Below are 24,135 nucleotides of genomic sequence, written 5' to 3' on the forward strand. Positions count from 1 at the left end.
TTCATTTTGTAGTGGAGTGTGACTGGTACCGGGAGTTTTACATTTGAAAGCAGTCGTTTTTCGAGTATTCATTTTGCAATGTGGACCAGACACTGATTAAACACCACATTTGAAATGAAAATAAGATTGATTGCTGCAAGTTTGACAGGCGCGTGAAATTTAAATTGTTTTTTGTCATGTATGGAAATGATATCTAAAGCTTTAATACTTTGTAAATAAGAAACTATTTGCAAACTGCTGGGTCATGGCTGTAGTATGAAAAAATATTTTTCGAAAACGATGCATCTACTTTTTTATTGAACATTGACGTGAAAATAGATTAAAGGCGTTTTTTTTTTTGTAAACAACATTTAAATGCGTAAATGTGTTACTTTATGTAAAGAGTTGAAATAAGTTTTGTGTTCTGGTGAAATAAGCCATCAGTTCTTTCAAAACAAAAACATTCTTTTTGGATGTTTTATCGGCAAAATTGTTTCAATGTATCATGATGAGTCCAACAATGATGAGTCCAACAATAATTCAAGAATAACAATAATTCAAGTTCAACATTCAAGAATATCATGTTGAGTCCAACAATATTTTCACTATGATATTTGTTTGCGTTTTTATCAGACAAGCAATGCAGTTGGTGAAATGTAGTACAGTTTAGGCTTACAGGTAGCTGAAAATTATTTTCAAACATTTCCTGGCTGAGGTTTCAGCCTGAACTGGTTCTTTCCGGGACACAACCTGTTTCTTCAGGACGTTACATTCAAAAACGGAAAAATGTGGGCAACCGTTCTCTACTGTCACATTAATAAAATGTTTTCCGATGTTGTGACAACAAAAATTGGCTTCTTATCATCTGGGAACTTCATTTCATCGACAGGCGCCTAGCATCACGTGATTGGTGAAGGAAATGACGTAGACAAATGTAGAAACATCACAAATCGTGACGAGTTTGTTTCGTTTCTCAGTTGCTTCTAAAGCTTTTGCAGCAGGAACCAGTAAGGCCTTGCGGTAAAATTAGCCAACCATACTTGGATTTGGAATCACAGTAATTGTTACTTTATTGAAATGCTGAAAACAGCATCGTGACCACAAATGCTTTCATTCACATTTTGGTTTGTTCCATTTAAAGGCCTACTAAATGAAAATTTCAAACGGGAATTAAGCATTAAAATGCGTAAACTGAACATTCAAGAATACATTTCAAGAAAAATTACCGAAAAAAAAATGTTTTCAATGGCGCTGGCAAGGCCCAAAGTCCAATGTTTCATTTATTTTCATTTTTTTCAAAATAACTAAAAGTGCAAACACTGTTCGAGAATACGTCACAAAAGACAGCAATATCAAAAGCCACGTTACCACATCTGATGTTTTGAGCAAACTGTCTGATGTTTTGATGTTGCAGTCTGATGTTTTGATGTACATACATACATAGCCTACAGTCAAATCGCCCGCAGTAACAATTATTGCGAGATCAGCTGATTGCTAGTCTCTAGTGACGCAGACTGTACAGTCGCACGCTTCGCTGCTCTTGCCCAATCTTGTATTGAAAGCTCTGACAAAAGCACGCGCGCCATGGTAGTCCGACCGCAATGGGGAAAAATTTTATTGAAAATCGTTTTATGGTAGCATGTTAAACAGAAAGAACGTGGAAAATCGCCAAGTCAGGTTTTTCCTTTAGTATCCCTTTAATAGAACTTTTTGAGATTCTTTCGTGAAGCAAAATTGCATTATGAAAAATGAATCCGTTAGTTTACTGATAAAAGCATCTGGTAAATCATCTCGTAGTGGCAAACAGAACCAATGCTTGTTTTTGTGGCATTGCAAAAATTTACATTTGCAAAAACTAGTTCTTGGAAAACAAAATATAGGCCTATTAAAGATCGGATGAGCTTCCTACACTTTTGAGCAGACTACTTACGATTGGGAACCAAACATAAAAATATACATTTCGATTACAAGTGTTCAGATTACATAAGTGATTTATTTTAGAGCTTGTTCAAAACTGGTAGCTTACGTAGTCGTAGCCTATGAGCTTTTTTTACTTCTTAATCTAATCAATGTTTTGAGTAGGCTATAAAAGAAAAATTGCAACAAAACGTATTAGCTTTAAAATAATTTCAGTTTTACCTTTTAATTGACAGCACCAGCTCAAAGCTATCCAACATCATGTCAGAACATCAAAGGGCCATCTGGTTTGTATACAATCCAGCCACAGCCCAAAGATCTACCTTTCCAGGTAGGCCTGTTAAACATGTGAGAATAACTGGTTTGGAGATATACATTACCGTATACTGGTTCAGTGACTTAGTGGTTATTATGTCCGCCTCTGAAACGTTAGACATAGGTTCGATGCCCTGTTGGGCTATACCAAAGACATTTTAAAAGTGGTACTGAACATTGTTTCTGCTTGACACTCGGTAAAAGAAATAAATTCAAGAAAATACTGCACTCGGCTGCGCTTGTGAACGACTGAACTACTTTGTAAAGCGCTGAGGAGCAACGCATGTCTGCAATGGATACAATGATCTGCCATGTAAAAACACACATTATTAACATAACCCAAGTAAAAATATTCTTTAATACGATTGTCATAGGTTACCAGTCGTAAATCGATTTATTGAATGTTGAAAACGTTATCTTTGGAAAGTTTTTGGGTAGCTTAATCCTAACAGTTTTGCATGCTGGCAGGTGTTATAAACTGCTTGAATCAATAATATAATCACCGAGATTGCCAGAGAGAGCATTCCACTTGTTATTTTGCAAATTATTACATCCACAAGGTGCCAGTAAATGGAGACAAAGTGTCATAAGCTTCTGCCATTTGTTTTGAAAAACGAATACTCTTTTTTACTTTTCTAACTGCTAAAGGAGTCTATATTATAAGGGTCTGTCCTTGATGGGTTAATTTAAAGATGCAACAATAAAAACAGTTTGTCTCCCTTTCACCTCACAATTGCAGAATGATAAAAGATAATTTGGTTTCATACTTGATTCTAACCGTTGAGGAATGAAAAGATAAAGTTGATACCAAACCTTCGGCATTGACAAATGGGGTATAGAAGTGAGCGGTGTTTTTAATAAGAAGCTTCAGCTGAGATTCGAACCAGGATCGCATAGACTAAAAAGCGAGCGTCTTACCCACTGCGCCATCCAACAGTACAATATTTACGTTAAACATGATATAAAATTCTATTTGCATTTGGATTTTATTTGAATAAGAACCTTCTGATGATCCTTATTTAGGTGAGACAGGCTGTTAAGGGTTCAGATAGTAATAACTATATTTGATTTAAACATGATATATATTTTTTGAATCAGGTGTATTGCGACACGGAATCTGCTGGAGGAGGTTGGACTCTGACTGCTTCCGTTCATGAAAATAGTATCCAGGGAAAATGTGCTGTAGGCGACAAATGGTCCAGCGAACAAGGAGCAAACAATCCAAGAGGTGGAATACTACTTGAGCTTTGTTTAAAAAAATTTCTAAATGTAAAAATTCTGGCGTACTAAATCCAGACAGAAATGTAAGAGTATTTTTACATTAATTCAAGGTCTGCAGCTTTGAATAATGCAAAAACAACACATTTTACTACCTAAAAATACTTCATCAAGCACAACATTGTGATAATTACAAGATCCAAGCACAACTTCCAGACTTAAAACCAGGCCTTGCATTACACAATCACAATATCTGGATCTTGCTTTCGCTGGCAGGGATTAAACATAACCTTCTTTTTAATCACTACATATTTTACGATGTTGCGCTTAAATAAAAAATAAATCAAAATTCCCTTTAAAGCTATTTGTAGGCCTATGTTTACTTTGTATGTATTATTTAAAAGTATGTTTACCGTTTACGATAAACAGATTATTGATAGCAACTTGATACGATTGAATTGCATATTTCAAAAACAATACATAAACCTAACAAAACAACAACATACTAAAATCGAACGCTTTCGTCAAGACTTTCTGCCCTTTCAGGAAATAGTTTAATTCTTCCATGATTCATCTAAGCAAAACAAAGAAAGTTATTCTTAAGTTTTATGTATTGTTTTTGAATTATGCAATTCAATCTTATCAACGTGTTATCAATCATTTGTCTATGTCTTATTTACTCTATGGTATTCAAGAATTACCTTTGTACTAAAGCTTACCGTTCAGTATTACAAATGGAGAGCTTTTTTACATGGTTTTGGAAAGTTTATTGTTGACAGGAAGAGTGAAAAACGATACAGGTCATGCCAAAATTTTTCTAAATTAACAAAAAAGCTGCTCAAATCGTCATATAGCTATTCCAAAATATAGTCCACAATCAACATCAACATTATGCTTTTTTCTTTGCATATTAAATTTAAATAATATTTCAGCTCTAACCTCAATATCTTTCTATACAAAAGGTTCGCTAAATTGGGAAAACAAAAATGTGTTTGGTCAATTGGAAGCGATAACTAACCAAGACTACAAGAATCCGGCTTATCATTCTGTTCCTGTGAGTCAAGCTGTCGTAAAGCTATCTGCTGTATACTAAAACTAAGTAGCTGAGTTTGTATTTCATTAGTTCAACATAAATATAATTAACATTGGGGTAATTCATCGATATGATACTATTAGGTAGCAAGCCTATAGCATGGCCTGTGAATCTCCTATAGTAAAGGGCTTTCTTTACCATTCGTTTTTTTTTTTTTGCAATGTCAGGCTAACAATATCATGCTTTGGCATGTGCCAAACAACAAAAAGATTTACGAAATCAAAGATAGCGCATTCCTGAAGTACCACACCACCAACGACGTATTGCAAAGCAAAACGCTGCACTGGCTCTACAAAGAAAAAATTCCACTGACAGGCGCAAGTAAGCATAGGCCACCACCATCCTTTGGGAACGTTTACCCTACACATATTTTCAAATAAAAGCAAATTTTATTCCGTTTTTACCTTTAAATCAAGAAGCTCAGCCTAACTTTCAATTAAACATCAGTTTAAAAATGCATTGCAGAATCTGGTAACAATCGGACATCATACATATTGTTTCACACCCGCCCCGATAGCTCATTTGGTTAAGGAGTGACTTCGTGAACGAAGAAGCTTCAGATCAAGCGGCGCTGGCTCGACTCTCGGAGTGCTCGCTTGAGCAATGCATTCTAAGGACTGCTCTCCATTCAGCGGCACCTTATGGATGGAATAATGCCCTGGCAACAACAATAGAAAAACTTCATTTTGTCAACTTTGGTAACCGGCCCTGCATCAAACGCCACTGCAAGTATGAGAAACTACCAGAAATAACTTATCAAGACTTTGTCAGTCCGACGATAAAGATTCAAAGTCAATCAATCAACCATAGCACCAATAGTAACCACGATCACTTCTCTGTAAAAAATCAAGAAATAGCACTTTTAGCTTACAATTTAGCACGCCAATTACTAATCTTTTTATTTTAGTAAAAAACTATTCAATAGTAGGCTAGTTATTACGTATACATTTTTCTCCTTTTTGTTTAAATTTTTTCTCGCCAACCCAAGGGTCTTGGGGCTCTACCTTAACCCCCTTGAGAAGCGACAGTGATTCTGTTAGGACAGACGTAAATCAGCCATTGTATTGGTTGAGCATTCAAGTCATTCAAACCATGCATACCATTTAGTGCATCATACGTGGCGCGGTTAATGGTGTGGTCTGCGGTTTGTTCTTCCTTGACGTACTTACAGATCGCGGATGGTGTCACCACCTATTTGTGCATGATGAAGTGAAATAATCCAATGTCAGTACAAAGGAGATTTAACCGCGCCTATGCCTTTCTAAGCAAAAGTGTTCTGACTGGGTGGAAGCCAGTGTTGGAGAAGAAGCTTTAAAGTCTTATGCAGTTCTTCTGCAGTAGCCTACTTCAAGCTCCATTGGTGATTGGCACATTTAGCCACACTAATGAATTGGTTTTGAGCAGTTTTCATTGCTAGTTGTGCGGCCTGAACAAATGGGTTTCTCGATTTCAATCGAGGGATTCCTTGCTTGCAGACTCATAGAATCTTGAGTGAAGCAAGTGCGGTTAAAACTAATGATGCGACAAGGAAGAGACAAGGTGGCTTCTTTCTCTCGACGCATCGTAAACGGTTGAATGCCTGTGCGGCATTGGACAGAAAGGTTGTCCCCTGGTGTAAGTCACAGGCATCCGGTCACAATACACAAGGCGTCCCCTTTAGCAGTGTTGATTTAGTGGTTTTAATAGACACAGCGACTCCAGATGGTACATGTCCAGTACATTGTAAGCCTACATGATCTAATTCCGTCCATGAGTTTATTCGAATGGACCATGGTGGTTTGTTGTCAAACTATTTTGGTTACTTGATTTTACAGGATGATTTTACATTTATCTTTCAGGTGGGGGGTTACAACCACTCATTGAGTTGTTCAATGCCAGCAGCTCTTCATTTACATCGCTGCTAAATACGTGGTACAACTACAGATACGACGGTGGAAGATCGGCCAATAGTATCAGAGATGGAGGCGGGGATATGTACGATGGAGGAAATCGGGTAAATTGGAATTTACCCGATTTGTCTGTTGTTTGTTGTTCATTGTTCAATGTGTCTGTTGTTTCAAACGAAGCAAACGTTTCTTTCTATTCAAAACTTCAGCACAGCCTAAACCTAAATCTTTTGCAGAAATTACAACATAATCTAACTCAGAAAGGCTATTTTTTAACAGTGAAGAAATTTATACCATTTATATGCTCGCAAAAAAACAAAACAAAAAAACAATGTTTCTTTTCATTATAGATATTTTATTTTAGGTGTCCTTCGGCACAGACAGAGAAAACTTCACACAAATAGTCTACAACACGCCATACTTGTGAGTGAATAGTCATTTTCTCAGCTGTTTATTTCATTTCACACAAAATCGCTTAATTGTTTTAACACTGGCTGGAACTACAGCATCCTGCTTTAATTTTTGAACAAAGGTTTCATCCTATAGCAAACAAGATTTCTTTTGTAGTTGTTGAAGCTCTGTTCAAACATAAATCAGTTGTTACAAAATATTAGATATTTGTAGTATCCGGGAGAAAGCTTTGGAAGTCCATTTATTTAAATGAGCTGGATTTTACACTAAACTTCGTATGGTAGATCACTTGACCTAGCGAGATGCGTCATCAGGTATTGACCACATTTATTAACTGAAGTTCAAGACATTTGTAAGAACACTAAATTAGAATGTTTATGCTACGGCAGGCCACTTATAGATTTGCGAATGGTCTCATACCTTAACGACTCCAGTTAACTAAATTCACTAAATTTATGTTACGCATTGAACTTTCAGTCTATACGGCAGTGGAGTGGAAGTTATGAGTGGGGCTAGTCTTCCTTTTGTTACAATAGCTTGGATCGGCCAAGGTCTTGGTGACAGCTTACCCAGCCCTGTAAAATATTTTGAGTTAAAGGTAAAACCTTTTGTTGATTAGAAATTATACCGTTCTTAATTAGACTATATTTTTTTATTATAAAATGTTCTACATTGTAGTTTATTGTTGTCATACAAATGATATCAAGAAAGTATTTCTAACACTTGGATGTAACTGTAGTAAAAGATAGAGTTGTGTGGAAACCATAGTGACGCAACTACTGTCAAAAGAAAATATAAAAGGGAAAAGCAACTGTTGGGGGAGCGAATATTTTAATGTTTGAAATAAAAAGTTAGTTTAAAAATAGATCTATTAAATGCAGGCAAACATTTGTAAAACGTTATTCAACATGTAATAGAATGTCATTAACAGGCTGTAATAGCCCTGTAATAATCCACTTTTAAGGGCAAGATAAAATTTCGGGGGGATTGCTCCCTCAAGCCCCCCGTGGCTACGTCCCTGATGGAAACATATGCTAACTGTAGCATGACAGGGAAATGTTCAAGTTACAAATTGGATTAGGTAATTCGGAACAAGCTAAATGTAAAACAATAGGTTGCATTTAAAATGCAAAAAATGAAATAGTAAGTTAGGCTATGTTGTGCTTTGGTGTTAAAAGCTCTATTCTCGGACTGAGAAGCCTCTGAAAGATTATTTCAGGCAGTTTCGCATTTTTGCAGAGGCTTTAAAGAAATTTAAAATTACTTTAGAGAATTTAGAACTTAGAAAAAATGTAGAACCATCATATTTGTAAATTTAATACTAACATCTGTGTCTCTCGAGATAGACTCAAGACCAAGTTGTAAAAATCTGGAATGGTTTGAAAAATGAGCAGACCGAGTCCAAAATCAGGAAACTAAACTAATGTTCATTTTAGCAAACTTTTCGCAACTATAATCTATTATAGTCTATAGGCTATTGTTTCAATTTGCAACATGGGATAGAGACACAGTGGGCTGACGTGTTCGAAACGTTTGTTGAACATGGGTTCAGTTTTTACGTTTTAGTTCCTTTATTATTTAATTATTTTAAAGAAAAAAAATCTTTTTTACACCGAACATGTTAAGAATATTATGACAATGCACAACTTCGTACGTTTTGCAGCAAAACAAGACTTACTACTTTGGTTCACTAAAACGAGGATATCCTTTTTTCTAAAGTTTTCTGAAATTGTAGATGATAAATTAGTTCTAAAAATATTATGATGATCTTTATTTTGTCGAGGAGTGCACTGCTTGCTTTTTGTCGTCTGTATGATCCAATTTTGTCTCTTAACAACATTGATAGCTGCTTTTGTTAAAAAATATTTCACTGCTTTTCTTATTTAGGTTCAATCTAACTATGGCGCAGATGGCTTCGGAGGGGCTTCTACTTATGAAGATCAAGAAATAACCCAGGGCCACATGAAAGGAATGTTCACAGCTTTCAATGTCGTTAACACTTCAGATCCTTCAGTTTGTGAAGTTTTTTTCTATGTTTCCAGCAAAACGGTAAATCACATAATATTCTTCTAACCTGTTTTTTTTACACATTTGAGTAAGTTTATTAAGAAAACACATCAACAGAGAGGTTGTGTACCAGTATTTTCTGTGATTCTTATCTTTTTTGTTGTTACGGACACAGATCAAAAAATATCAAAGTCATGTACCCTTCAGCATCTTCAACAAACTGACGGTTGGTCCTGTTTTAAATTCCACAATCTAATATTGCAACTTTATTTCGTTCCAACGAAACGGTTTTTGTTTTGTTTTTTAAAAAGTTGAAACGCTATTTTGTTTTGTGGAACATTTCTCTCTTAAATAGCTTGTGGGTTCACTGGTTACGTTTGTTTGCCGCAGCAATGGAATTCAAACCCTCCGACATCTATGCAAAAGATTTCCTGGGGAAACACTACAAGAGACGCTACGAACATCATCCGATTTACAGGAAACCCATCGGGTGTACTAGTAGGCTACACCCTGCTTGCCAAGTATGATGCAGTGTCAATGAATTTTAACGTGACATACTGTACAACACAGTAAAATCTTATGGTTTTAAATCTTCTTCAAAATTAAATAAATGTTTGAAATGAGAACAAGACCTATAGATTTACCTTATAAGCGGTTAATTTTGAGTATAGGTTTATTTTATAATAATATGAACCCTTTGAAGGTTGAAGGTCAATTCAAATTTTTTGTATCACCAGTTGTATCTCTAAAACCACTGAGGCTGCGACTACGAGATTTCTTGACTTTTCCTAAATTTTATTCACCTCTATTGAGCTGAAAGTTTGAGCGAATAAAGGTTATATATTGAGAGATATAAGGCGTTTCTCAGCACATCCTCTGAAATATTTCATATTCTATTTATATGTTATTTTGCATTATTATATGTTATTTTGTATTATTATATTATTTTGCATGAAAAATATAGATTCAAATTGAGATTATGTAAAAAAAACTTAATCACAACATTGTAATGCATGTTCTTCATTACTCTACCAAAAAATAATGTGTAAACTCACGCAATCGCAAAATAATCCAAAAGCAATAAGTCACCTCAACATTTCAACCAATTCAACGTATATGAGCAGTTCTAAAATTCACATAGTTTTAATTTTTGGATATGCTCAGCGTGAATAATTTTACAAAGTGAATCCCAAATTTTGAAACTGTGCCTTAAAAAATAACTGAGATATCACTCCTAAAGCATAAGAAGAATCGACAGCCCCCCAACTGAGCAAGACTCCAGGAGCCCAACCTTCTAAGGGTTAAATCTCTTTCTTACCTTTGAGATGTAGGCCTACGATAAAATCCTTTTTCTTAACTAACAGTAAGTTGCACTCTTAAGTTAGGCTACATCAAAGGCAAAAAATTTCAAAACAAATTTAAGTGCTAAATTATAGACCACGCTGTCTAAGTATTGACAAGCTTTCGTGAATAACAAAATACTGATTTGATGCTTGTTCTTCACAAGAGTAATGTTTAACTGTTTGAAGGTTGGGGGGGGGCTGTCAATTCAACTTTTTTGCATCAACAGTTGTATCTCTAAAACCACTGAGGCTGCGACTATGAGATTTCTTGACTTTTCCTAACTTTCATTCACCTCTATTGAGCTGAAATTTTGAGCGAATAAAGGTTATAAATTGAGAGATATAAGGCATTTCTCAGCACATCCTCTGAAATATTTCATATTCTATTGTTCAAAATTTTCCCACCAGCTGGATGAAAGTAATTAATTTGGCCCATGTCTCGTTAATCCTAACTGCTTCACAGCGTGAAGGAAATTGACAGTATGCGTGGACCTTTTGTTCTCACCACGGCTTATAAGCGACGTCGATACAAGAAAAGCTTCAACTTTGATACGATGAGTTACCGTCGCTTGCGGTTGAAATTGCGTAAAATTAAACATAAGACTTGGTGCCAATGCATCTAGAGCGAGAATAGTTTTTCGCAGACAATTATGTCCTTTCAATCAAACAAAGCATAGGCTACAACGTTATTGCCTACTATAGAAGCTGCTCTGTAACATATTATGATTTTGGTTTCAAATTTTTCCTTTTGTCCGACACACTATCAAAAGCAGAAAAGGCGTCGATGTTCCCAAAGCTTCTCACATATACTTGTAAACATTTATTTCCAAGTCGACATGTAAAGATTTGAAATGCAATACGCTTCTCATTTGTGTAGGATAAACCAGAACATCACGCTTTTGTGAAAAGGACGATCGTTCCACCACGTTTATACGTGATGCAGCTTAGTTGAATCAATATATTCGAGGCTTCTTGTACCAGGTTCACTGTCACTGATAAACTAAACCGCGATGCAGTACCTCGCAAAGCAATTGTAGCGTAACATTTCCATGTGCTATAACTCGTTCATGCACATGGTTTCATTCAGCGTTATAATGTTGTTTTTCAAGCCACGTGGCGTTCATGGTCATAACGCAACATTGCAGAAACAGCCAATATTGATACCAGGTAGGCCTACTAATTATTACGCCGCTTTCGTCGAATCTACGTCGCTAAACGACGATATTGTGCAAACGCCTGTTGGATTTCCCTTCTACGTGTAGTTTATCATAAACGTGAAGCATTGCTCAAAAAGCTAATCTGAATCACCATAGATAACCATAGCATTCATATAGTTTCATCATCAGTAAATATGTAAAGTGCACTTCACAATTTTTAACAACGGTCTGACAATTTATTATTTTGCAAAGTTTTGATTTATTCTCGATTTTTATAATTCTGTGTAACAGTTTTTTTCTAACTAGTTTCTATGGGACTAACAATTTGTTTCATTATACATTTTCTTTACTTTTTCAACGCCATTATTAAAAAAATTACGTCCTTTTCACTTTTAAATAAAACATGGCAAGGCAAGGATTCAGTGCTGAAGAAATATTGCAACATGTTTTACTGGATTCTGACGACGAAAGCCAGGCGGATGATTTGGAGGATTTATGGCACTCCGATTCAGATGAAGAAGCGGATTCTTCTCCGTCAACTTCCGCAACAGCGATTCCGATCGAGATTGACGACCAGTTACCTTCCATGGGCGATGTTCAAACGGAGTTTGCGCCATCAGGACGGATTATAACATCGAAAAGACTGGTGAACAGCATAGATTCCTATCTCGACATGAACAACTACGATGCTGTTGAGTTTTCCTGACACACTGAAGTCTTATACAACTTTTGTAGAAAAGCCAAAGAACAGACAAGAGGGCGGCGTCAGCATTACTTGGTCTAATGCGAGACCGGTGCACAATGGGAGAAGGGGCCGGGCTAACATTATATCTGGCCCGATTGGTGTTAGAGGAGAAGCCAAAGAAGCCAAGACCCCTCGGCAAGCATGGGAACTATTTTTTTCTTTAAACATTTTGAACATTATTGTTCAAGAAACAAATAGAAAAATTGCCACACCCATTTCTCAATTGCCAGAGAGAACTTTAGATGACAGCAGGTACTGCTATTTTGGCCCAACCAACAACGAGGAGATGCTGGCCTTTGTTGAATTGGAGTATTTTCGGGGACTTTTAGGACAGGCTGGTCATTCCACGGATGTATTGTTCAATCAACTGCAAGGACATCCCGTGTTTAGTGCAACAATGAGCAAGAACCGCTTTAAATTTTTATTTTCGAACATTTCGTTCGACGACCAAAATACTAGGCCGCAACGTTGGAAGAATGACCGGTTGGCCGCATTTCGAGTCGTTTTCGAAATGTTTAACGAAAACTGCGGCAAACATGTCATTCCAGGTGACTACTTGTCGTTGGACAAAACGCTATACCCCATGAGGACACAAATTGCCTTCAAGCAATATAATCCAAACAAGCCTGCGAAATATGGCCTTCTGTTCAAGTCGGTAAACGCCAGCAGATTCCCATACACATTTGCGGCATCGGTCTATTCAGGTAAACCGAAGGAAGAGCCATTTAATTTTTACGTTCGTGGAACAGAAGAACTGGTAAAAGGAATGGTGATGAGCCTGGAACAACACGGTGACCTTCAAGGTCGGAATATTTTGTATGACCGCTTTTACACCTCCATACCACTCGCGCAGTGGTTGCTTGACAGGGGTATAACGTCAGCTGGAACCCTCAACGCTATACGTAGAGGAATACCCCTGGAAGTGAAGCAAGTGAGTGGTAGGGAGAAATCTTCGTACGAAATTTATTGGCAGACGAGTGAGGCTGATCTCAGCCTACATTCTTATGTAGTAAAAACGAAGAATTCTGGCATGCGGAATGTGTTGATGTTGACGACCATGCAACCTCTATTGGGGATTACCAAGGATGACGGCAAAAAGAAGCCAGGCTTGTATAAGCTTTACGACTTCACAAAGGGTGGCACCGATATCATCGACCAAAGGATGGGTTGGTTCATTCACGTGCAAAGCGAAGTCCCCACGGTGGACAACTACTGCGTTTGCTTATTGAGAAGGTGCCAAAGCCACAAAAAATAAACTACCAAAAAACCGTGGCCAATGTCAATGCTGTGAAAAGCCTTTATGCCCTGCACATTCCATACGAGTATGTCAAGTTTGCTTTTGCGCAGAATAAACTATTTGAATGATTGCGGTTTTATAAACTTTGGCTTCAACCACAGCCTAAATAAAACGCGGAGCTCAATGAGAGATTTTCCTTTTTTCCTTTTATTAGACAGATAGCTATTTTTACGTTGATTCAACATATCAAGACGTTGAATACTTGTAAACATGTGCGGTTTTGCAATTAGATTGCTTATCAAAATCATCTATCCTTTTTTGTATAAAAAGTGGGTCATAAAACTAATCGTAATACTCGATGTAAAATTCAGCATTTTTATATGCTGAAACAGTATTGTATTCATATTTTATAAATCCATTTTCTATTTAGAAAATATCAATATAATGCGGTTTGAGCATAGCTGAATTTTAGCACGGATACAACGACTGATTTTATGACTTTTATACAAACAAGGACAGAAGAGAAGTAATCTAATTGCAAACCCGCGCATGTTTACATCGTCTTGCAATGTTGAATCCACGTCGAAATGATTGTATTAGCGTTGTATTCAATTTCTCGTATTATCGAACTGTAAATGTGCAGCCACTTGTAATTTCAATGTGCCTCATTGCATATTCTTAAATATTTCTGAATTTGTGTGTACATAACCTGACAGAACACAGGTTGCTTTACCATTGAATCAAGTTGAAAAACGTTGCTGCAAGAGCCTTGTGCCAATTGCTGCAGTCCGGTATTGCTGTAACCAAATCAAAATACTTATCAATATTTTGCTGCCAAACTGACATTTTTATCGCATAAACGCCCATTAGGCAACAAAAAAAGGCAGCTAATTCTTTGTAAAGTATTTCTCCAGGTTCACAATGATTTGACGCATAATAAATACTACTTTGAATAAATCTAAATATTGTTTGGATTTTAGTGTGTGGCATATGAATCTTAGAGAGCTTATTGAATCCACAAGAAAATGACCCGAGGCATTACAGATTTTCCTTTTGATGAAAAGCGTTGTGACGTTCTGTTAATTAATGAACCGTAACTGTTTTATTTTGAATTTCTTTCTGACTTCTGTTTATGTAAAGCATCATCGACTTTATCGGGTAATCTTACTCCTAGTACTAGCCTTGTATGTAGCCGAGTTCACATTGAACTTACATTGAGAGACGCTGTTGCAACTACAATACATTGCATTTAAACCGCTTTTTTTGTTGCATGATCTTCCATTCGTTTCGTGGATTACATAATAGTATTTGATAAACGCCACTCTGCTTCTTCAGCTGGTCTACATTTGTTAATAAAGCGTAGGAGTTGCTGTTCTTGGAACCGAGGTCACAAGATCATAATCCAAATTGGTGTGACACGCGTTCAGAAATCTCATTACTGCATGTAATTGATGAAGCATTGTTCTTTTAGTCAAGAAGCGAGCTTTATTTTGAGCGTGGGAAAAGTTATTATTTTGCATGAAAAATATAGATTCAAATTGAGATTATGTAAAAAAAATTTAATCACAACATGGCAATGCATGTTCTTCATTACTCTACCAAAAAATAATGTGTAAACTCACGCTACAATTGCTTTAATCGCAAAATAATCCAAAAGTCATAAGTCACCTCAACATTTCAACGTCTATGAGCAGTTCTAAAATTCACATAGGTTTAATTTTCGGATATGCTCAGCGTGAATAATTTTACAAAGTGAATCCCAAAGTTTGAAGCCGTACCTTAAAAAATAACAGAGATATCACTCCTAAAGCATAAGAAGAATCGACAGCCCCCCCCCCAAACTGAGCAAGACTCCAGGGAGCCCAACCTCGTAAGGGTTAAGTGATAAAGAAAATTTTCCATAAACATTACCTTAAAGCTAAACGAATAATTCAAGACTAAATCTTTTACATTTTTTTTTTATATTAAAGGCTTTTGAGTCTCTGTGGCATTGATCTGTCTGCATGTCAGCTAAAAAAAAGTGCTTGCTTTGCAGACCAAGAGGAGAGCCTGTTACAGTTGCAGAAGTTGAAGCAGTTGTTCGACGATATATGGTGTTAGCAAGTAAGTAACAACCTATACTATAATTTGTTCGATGACCGCTATATCTAATTGCCACTCAGAGGCCAGTCAGAGATCGTCAGTATTAACTCGCAAAGGATGTACTTCCAGAGTCTCAATGTGACTTTAGAACTTCTCGTGGAACTGTAGTCGTGATCTTTTGTGCTCGACAACTCCAAGAAAAGTGTCAAGAACAACAACAACCTCTTTCATTTATCTTTTGGGACCTGAAGGAGGCATTTCATAAAGTTCCTCGACCTGCTATGTGGTCTGTTCTTGCTCGACTTTATTACCCTGATCCGTGCTCTGCATGATGACATGATTGGCAGAGTTTGTTACCAAAACATCCTCTCCGATCCATTCCCTGTTACAGGTGGTCTCAAACAAGAATGCATTCTTGCACTTACATGCTTTTCACTGTATACGGCTACAATGCTAAACGAGGTCTCAGTCTCACAAACCTCCCTTGGTAGTAACATACGCTGTCGCACAGACGGAGGGTTCTTCAATCTTGCTCGCTTCTGTGCAAGGTTGAAAGCCTCTGCTCATACAATCAATGAGTTGCAGTTTGCCGATGATAATGCCACACCTGCTTGGCCTCCTGATGATCTCCAAACGATAGCGACCACTTACAATAACTCTTGAGCATTTTGGAATGGAAGTTAATCCCGATAAAACAAGGATACTTAACCAAACACCACCCGATCACACTTCTCCTAAGATCAATCTCAATCAAAGACCTTTAGGTGAAGTAGACTACTTCTCCGATCTTGGTAGCATAGGCTACTTTCAACACCACCAACATCTGGAAAGGATTTTGAATAATGCGTAAAAGCAGCACATTGTGCCTATGGAAGACTTAACCATCGTGTTTTCAACCGTGCACGGACATTTTGCCGAAAAGACATTTTGCCGAAAGACATTTTGCCGAAAGACATTTTGCCGAAAGGACATTTTGCCGAAAGACATTTTGCCGATGGACAAATTGCCGAAAGGACTAATAGACCGAGAGCCTACGACAGAAGATTTCACCCCATAAGGTACAAAAGGTTTGACCCCTTGAAGTTACTGGGGTCAACCATGTCACTCACAAAAAGTATGGAAGATTGACCGCACCGGGTGGATCTGGACCCTAGAGCCCCCTAAAAAGCCCAAAAAGGGGGTTAATTTCACCCCATAAGGTACATGGACCAAACTTGGTGAAAACGAAGTTCTATGTCAGGACATCACAAAAATATCAAATCTAACAATATTTTCGAGTGGAAAGGTGATGTAAGACTCCTCCCAAAGTGACCCCCCAGGGGGTTAATTTCACCCCATAAGGTACATGGACCAAAGTTGGTCAAAACGAAGTCTTATGTCAGGACATCACAAAAATATCAAATCTAACAATATTTTCGGGTGGAAAGGTGATGTAAGATGCCTTCAAAGTGACTTCCCTTAATGTGACCCCCTCGGAAGGTTTATTCCACCCCATAAGGTACATGGACCAAACTTGGTCAAAATGAAGTCTTATGTCAGGACATCACAAAAATATCAAATCTAACAATATTTTCGGGTGGAAAGGTGGTGTAAGATGACTTCAAAGTGACTTTCCTTAATGTGACCCCCTCGGAAGGTGAATTTCACCCCATAAAGTACATGGACCAAACTTGGTCAAAACGAAGTCTTATGTCAGGACATCACAAAAATATCAAATCTAACAATATTTTCGGGTGGAAAGGTGATGTAAGATGTCATCAAAGTGACCCCCAGAGGGTTTATTTCACCATAGAGTACATGGACCAAACGTGGTCAAAACGAAGTCTTCTAGGGCACCACAAAATATCAAATCTAACAATACTCTCAGTTGGAAAGGTGATAAAAGACCTACCCAAAAGTGAATCTCCTCCTATAGTTTAATTTACTTCATCCCTTTCTTGAACCAACCTAGGTGTAACGAAAGTGCTATGCCAGGACAGTACGAATGGATTAAATTTAAAAATATTTTTATATAGGTTTTGATGAAATACATTCACACGCTGTCCCATGATGCATGAAATGGAACTATAGCCTACTTTACAAAAAGTTTTTGTATAAATCATATTCAGTCAATCGAAAAAAGGCAACAGGACATGACAATACATGGCTTTGTAACACCAAAAACAGAAAGTACATAAGAAGCATATAGGCTACAGTAGCCAGAAAATTGATCCAAGATCTTGATACGACCACTAAATGTGGACTTAATCGAACAACTGACTATCCAAATCAAAACGTTTCGAAATGAATCATTTGGAACGTTAATTTAGGCAGTAATGAACATTTTCCAGCTGCTACAATAAATAACCCAATAAACCCAATGTAGTAAATTTTTGTTTAATGCCATTTGCTTCATGTCTCCAATCAGTTATTGTAACTGTTCATTCATAAACAGAGATTGTTCGTGTAAATGTAAACGGTCGTTTCTTTATTCTTCATTGTCACTGCTGTCGCTTTCACTTTCTTCATCTTATTCTTCAGATTCATACAATTCTCCTGTTATATACAGAGATAAAGCAAGCTGTCTGCGATGTACCAGCCCCAAGCAATGTGGTTATCCGCACGTCTGACACTGACTGTCTTGTAATTGGCCTAGGTTGCTATGGAACTTTTGATCCTTCATTAAAGATATGGATAGAAGCTGGCTTGCAAAGCAATAACACGCAGCGGTACATCAACATCAACCAGCTGCATAGGCCTACCGCACTTGGAGTGACGATTTGCAAGTGTTTACCTGCATATCATGCCTTTACAGATTCTGATTACACCTCGTCATTTAGCAGGAAAGGGAAAGTGCGGCCGCTGAAATTACTCCAAGGAAACCACGAAGCGCAGGCTGAACATTTTCCAGCTGCTACAATAAATAACCCAATAAACCCAATGTAGTAAATTTTTGTTTAATGCCATTTGTTCATGTCTCCAATCAGTTATTGTAACTGTTCATTCATAAACAGAAATTGTTTGTGTAAATGTAAACGGTCGTTTCTTTATTCTTCATTGTCACTGGTGTCGCTTTCACTTTCTTCGTCTTATTCTTCAGATTCATACAATTCTCCTGTTATATACAGAGAAATAAAGACTGTACGAAACAATTGCTATTATGCACTACAGATATGCGTAACATACAATAGTAATTTTATTATCTTTTACAGACGTCTATTTTTCTTCGAATAATGCAACATTGCAACTTACTATTAACTGGAAAAAGTTCAACATTTATTTGTTATTTAGTGCACCCAGGCATTTTTCTCAAGATTGCAGAAACTATTGGTTATAGGTTCCTAAAACGAAACTTTACAGCCAGTTATTGGCTAATGTTTACAGTAAGAAAGTAAATGACAGATAGACCAGGAGAAAGTTTTATATTTATAAAGGGTAACCCAAGCGACATCCAATGTTGTTTACCTTCTTCTTGACTTTCCTGGATGAGATCAGATTCCACGCAGAGACATCTAAAGATGCTTTATACCTTTACCTTCAAACCACACCACTTTATAACAACCTCCTTCTTCTTTCCAGCCATAGCCTACTCTAGCAGCAACGTTGCTGCTTGTTCACTTCTAGTTGAAGATAACCACCATCTTGTGATGAGATGTGTGCGCCTTGTCTTCTGGAGAAGTACTCGTAAACAAAGTGGTAGAGTACTACTATCTACAGTAGCTTCTGGTATGCATGATATCCTTTCATTTTCTTTTTTGGGTTTGTAGCCGTCTAAAAACATTTGTAAACGGACTTCGTTGACATAATTAATTTTCTTGTTTTTGTACATGTTACACACAAAGTTCTCTATTGCGATGATAATGTCTTCACTAACTTCTTTGTCTTGTCCGAGTTGGCTAAAAGCTGCCTGCGCTTCGTGGTTTCCTTCGAGTAATTTCAGCGGCCGCACTTTCCCTTTCCTGCTAAATGACGAGGTGTAATCAGAATCTGTAAAGGCATGATATGCAGGTAAACACTTGCAAATCGTCACTCCAAGTGCGGTAGGCCTATGCAGCTGGTTGATGTTGATGTACCGCTGCGTGTTATTGCTTTGCAAGCCAGCTTCTATCCATATCTTTAATGAAGGATCAAAAGTTCCATAGCAACCTAGGCCAATTACAAGACAGTCAGTGTCAGACGTGCGGATAACCACATTGCTTGGAGCTGGTACATCGCAGACAGCTTGCTTTATCTCTGTATATAACAGGAGAATTGTATGAATCTGAAGAATAAGATGAAGAAAGTGAAAGCGACAGCAGTGACAATGAAGAATAAAGAAACGACCGTTTACATTTACACAAACAATCTCTGTTTATGAATGAACAGTTACAATAACTGATTGGAGACATGAAGCAAATGGCATTAAACAAAAATTTACTACATTGGGTTTATTGGGTTATTTATTGTAGCAGCTGGAAAATGTTCATTACTGCCTAAATTAACGTTCCAAATGATTCATTTCGAAACGTTTTGATTTGGATAGTCAGTTGTTCGATTAAGTCCACATTTAGTGGTCGTATCAAGATCTTGGATCAATTTTCTGGCTACTGTAGCCTATATGCTTCTTATGTACTTTCTGTTTTTGGTGTTACAAAGCCATGTATTGTCATGTTCTGTTGCCTTTTTTCGATTGACTGAATATGATTTATACAAAAACTTTTTGTAAAGTAGGCTATAGTTCCATTTCATGCATCATGGGACAGCGTGTGAATGTATTTCATCAAAACCTATATAAAAATATTTTTAAATTTAATCCATTCGTACTGTCCTGGCATAGCACTTTCGTTACACCTAGGTTGGTTCGAGAAAGGGATGAAGTAAATTAAACTATAGGAGGAGATTCACTTTTGGGTAGGTCTTTTATCACCTTTCCAACTGAGAGTATTGTTAGATTTGATATTTTGTGGTGCCCTAGAAGACTTCGTTTTGACCACGTTTGGTCCATGTACTCTATGGTGAAATAAACCCTCTGGGGGTCACTTTGATGACATCTTACATCACCTTTCCACCCGAAAATATTGTTAGATTTGATATTTTTGTGATGTCCTGACATAAGACTTCGTTTTGACCAAGTTTGGTCCATGTACTTTATGGGGTGAAATTCACCTTCCGAGGGGGTCACATTAAGGAAAGTCACTTTGAAGTCATCTTACACCACCTTTCCACCCGAAAATATTGTTAGATTTGATATTTTTGTGATGTCCTGACATAAGACTTCATTTTGACCAAGTTTGGTCCATGTACCTTATGGGGTGGAATAAACCTTCCGAGGGGGTCACATTAAGGGAAGTCACTTTGAAGGCATCTTACATCACCTTTCCACTCGAAAATATTGTTAGATTTGATATTTTTGTGATGTCCTGACATAAGACTTCGTTTTGACCAACTTTGGTCCATGTACCTTATGGGGTGAAATTAACCCCCTGGGGGGTCACTTTGGGGGGAGTCTTACATCACCTTTCCACTCGAAAATATTGTTAGATTTGATATTTTTGTGATGTCCTGACATAGAACTTCGTTTTCACCAAGTTTGGTCCATGTACCTTATGGGGTGAAATTAACCCCCTTTTTGGGCTTTTTAGGGGGCTCTAGGGTCCAGATCCACCCGGTGCGGTCAATCTTCCATACTTTTTGTGAGTGACATGGTTGACCCCAGTAACTTCAAGGGGTCAAACCTTTTGTACCTTATGGGGTGAAATCTTCTGTCGTAGGCTCCCAGACTATAAGGTTGTGAACGATAGACTAAAAGTCATTGTGGAGAATATTGATACATATAACCCAAAAATGAGTTTCGGAAAAATGTCCATTTAGCAAAATGTCTTTCGGCAAAATGTCCTTTCGGCAAAATGTCCGGGTACCTTTTCAACAACCATGCTATATCTATTCGCACAAAACTTATGGTCTTCTGGACAGTCGTTCTCTCCACCCTTCTCTATGCTTGAGAAGCCGGGACATTATACCGCCGTGAGATCAAACGTCTTGAAAACTTCTAGCAGAAGAAAATGAGGCAAATGCTAAGCACTTGTCAGGAGGATTGTCTCACCAACAATGCAATCCTCGATCGTGCCCGCTGGATGTCATGCAGATGGACCCAACGAGGCTTCCTCGATTAACGCTCTATAGGGAACTGGAGACAGTGAAAAGACCCAACCCACCCCCCCGGAAGACCAAAATGCATTACAAAGATCAGATGAAAGTCTCTCTCAACCAAGCAAGCGTCGATCTGAAATCATGAAAACACCTTGCTGGTAACAGGTCACTTTAGAGAAGGAGAAGTAGAAAAGGCACTGAATTTTTTGGGAGAAAACAGAAAACATAAAGCTCAGGAAAAACGAAACATTACAACCACGTTCCTCACCCTTCATACAATGTGACTTTTTTCCACGCCATTTCCATCATAGCATGGGCTGCTAAAGCCAAATCCGCCATCATCATCCAAAGCCAAATCCAACCTTAAAACAAAACCAATGCTCAGACACGAGCTGGAACCGACGACGACGGTAGGCTACATGCGGCTACGTAGGTAAAGAAACTTATTCATTTAAACTAATGGTCTTTTTTTGGTGAAATCATTGACAATCTGTTTTCAAGATGTTGCAAAGTTGAGGAAAAGCTTTGCGTTTGTTAGGTTAGCTAGTAACTAACTAACTATGGCCACCTGTATAAGTCGCTTTCAGCCTAGTCACTTGTGTAACGCAGTGACCTAGCTAGAAAAAATGTTACGAGGGCAAAGCCTCTCCCCCGTTTGGCTACGACTCTGGTGTAACGTATGCGATTAAAGTCCACCCCGTTAGCCTCAGTGGTTACGCGCCCGGCTCAAGATCACGCGGCGCAGGTTCGACTCTCGGAGTGTGCGTTTGAGCAACGCGTTTCAGGACTGATCTCCATTCAGCGGCACCTAGTGAATGGAATAATTTCCCAGTAACAAGACTTCAACAATCGGAAAATTCACTCCGCCAATCTCGGTAACCGGCCCTGCGTCAAGAGCCATTACAAGTATGCGAAACTACCAGGAATAACTTCTCAAGGCTTTGTCAGTCCGAGGATAAACATTCAAAACCAACCAAACCAACCAACCAGTCTCTGCATAGAGATATTTTCTGTATTGCTTTTGTACAATTTCAGGTGACTTTAACTTTAAAGTCGTGGTCCCACATGTTGCAGCTCCTATCAGTTACATTCTTGGAGATAACGAAACAATTATGAACAGTATTCCTACTGTCCATAGACCAAACGTGGTTCCTGGATATATTCAATTCCGTGCTTTCAACTCAGTCGGTTTACCAAACGCTCTATGCCCAGGTGTAAGGTTAGCAGAAATCTAAAGACAGTGTATGGCTCGACTAGCTAAATGCAGTAGTGCTATTAATTGTTGTAGCTTAAATTTAGTAGTATTTGTTCTTCATCTTTTCTAGGAGTAGTAGGCCTACCTAATACTTATTTTTTATCCTTAAAAACACTAACCTCTTTTTGGTTAAATGAGTTTTTCACCCATTACAATTTTAGCGACATGGAAGGCCTCACACCATGGCTCATCACTTTGTTCGGAGAGATTCGTGCAACTATTTAAAAAAAACAATATTTTAATTTTTTCCATAATTTGTAGCTACGATGCTTAAATTCAACTAGCCTAAATTCTTGTTCTTGAAATACTTCATTTATAACTTAAACTCCAAAATATGTAATTCTGAGCCCAAAAGCTACATTACATAGCTAGGGGAAGGCGGGTCAAAACGGACATGCTAACTTCAAAGTGCTCTATTCGAGCAAACAAATTAGATATCATAGACCTGTTACGTTTTTTGAATGAACACGTCACTTAACAACAACTGCCCAGAGATTGAAACTTAAAGTTCTTTTGTTTTGTTTATTTACAAAAAAAAGATTTTTATTTGGGTGTCCGTTTTTCCCCATGCCCGGGACAAAACGGACATGGTATAAGACTAGTCGGCCTTGTATTTCATTTTGTTAATTAGTTATCAAGGTCAAGCAAATGTTCTCCAAAACAAACTATAGCTATCCGCTTGAAAATTACTTTCACGCCAAAAAAATATAATTTCTTTTAGGCTGTGTTACAAGTGACATCTATGTTACAAGTGCGCGGTTGGATGGCGCAACGGATAAGGCGTTGGCTTTCCAATTATGCAAACCTGGTTCGACTCCCGGCTAAGCTGGTTGTTGAAAACACCGCTCACCTCTACCCAGGGTGTAATAAATTGGGTGGGCGTAGTTACTGAAGTAAAGGCGACCGAGAGAAAGGAACTGGCCACCCTACTCTCCTTAGTTCCGAAGATTTAGTATAATGAGAACCTTATCTTCTCGTTCCCCAAAGCTCAGTATCTGAGTATGGGACCTTTACTTTACAAGTGATATCGATATGTCCGTTTTGCCCCAGTCATCTATTGTCCGTTTTGTCCCAAACTAGCTACCTAAAAAAGTCTATAATTATAAGTAAAACTAAAATATGTGTAGAAAGCTCATTTTTTGGAGGATAGTGAATCCATTGTTCACCGATATTCAAAACTAAAAGAGAAGCAGAAATTTTCAACAAATACCTGAATGTCATCCCATTTTAGAAAACAAGTTTTTATAACAAAGTACTGAGAGAGCTATTTCGACCTCTTGGCCGCCGAGTGTGGCACAAACGTTTCAATTTTTTTGTGTGGAATATTCATTTTAGTAGTTTTAAAAAATAGAGAAAAAAAAAACGTTATTTTTATTTGAAGT

General features: G+C 37.6%; 1 protein-coding gene across 1 annotated transcript in view; it reads left to right on the forward strand.

The window, feature by feature from the left end:
* Positions 1–24,135, forward strand: part of LOC145786089 (uncharacterized) — a 30,291-nt gene that overhangs the window by 4,742 nt on the left and 1,414 nt on the right. Inside the window, exons 3-13 of the mRNA XM_082597733.1 lie at positions 2,133–2,227; positions 3,310–3,439; positions 4,392–4,483; positions 4,690–4,843; positions 6,361–6,515; positions 6,773–6,831; positions 7,297–7,417; positions 8,707–8,868; positions 9,217–9,347; positions 15,344–15,411; positions 22,534–22,717. Of these exons, the coding sequence (XP_082453859.1) occupies positions 2,133–2,227; positions 3,310–3,439; positions 4,392–4,483; positions 4,690–4,843; positions 6,361–6,515; positions 6,773–6,831; positions 7,297–7,417; positions 8,707–8,868; positions 9,217–9,347; positions 15,344–15,411; positions 22,534–22,717 (1,351 nt within the window). The remainder of the gene's footprint in view (positions 1–2,132; positions 2,228–3,309; positions 3,440–4,391; positions 4,484–4,689; positions 4,844–6,360; positions 6,516–6,772; positions 6,832–7,296; positions 7,418–8,706; positions 8,869–9,216; positions 9,348–15,343; positions 15,412–22,533; positions 22,718–24,135) is intronic.

This window comes from Aplidium turbinatum, chromosome 17, assembly GCF_918807975.1.
Source record: "Aplidium turbinatum chromosome 17, kaAplTurb1.1, whole genome shotgun sequence".
Taxonomy (NCBI): Eukaryota; Metazoa; Chordata; class Ascidiacea; order Aplousobranchia; family Polyclinidae; genus Aplidium; species Aplidium turbinatum.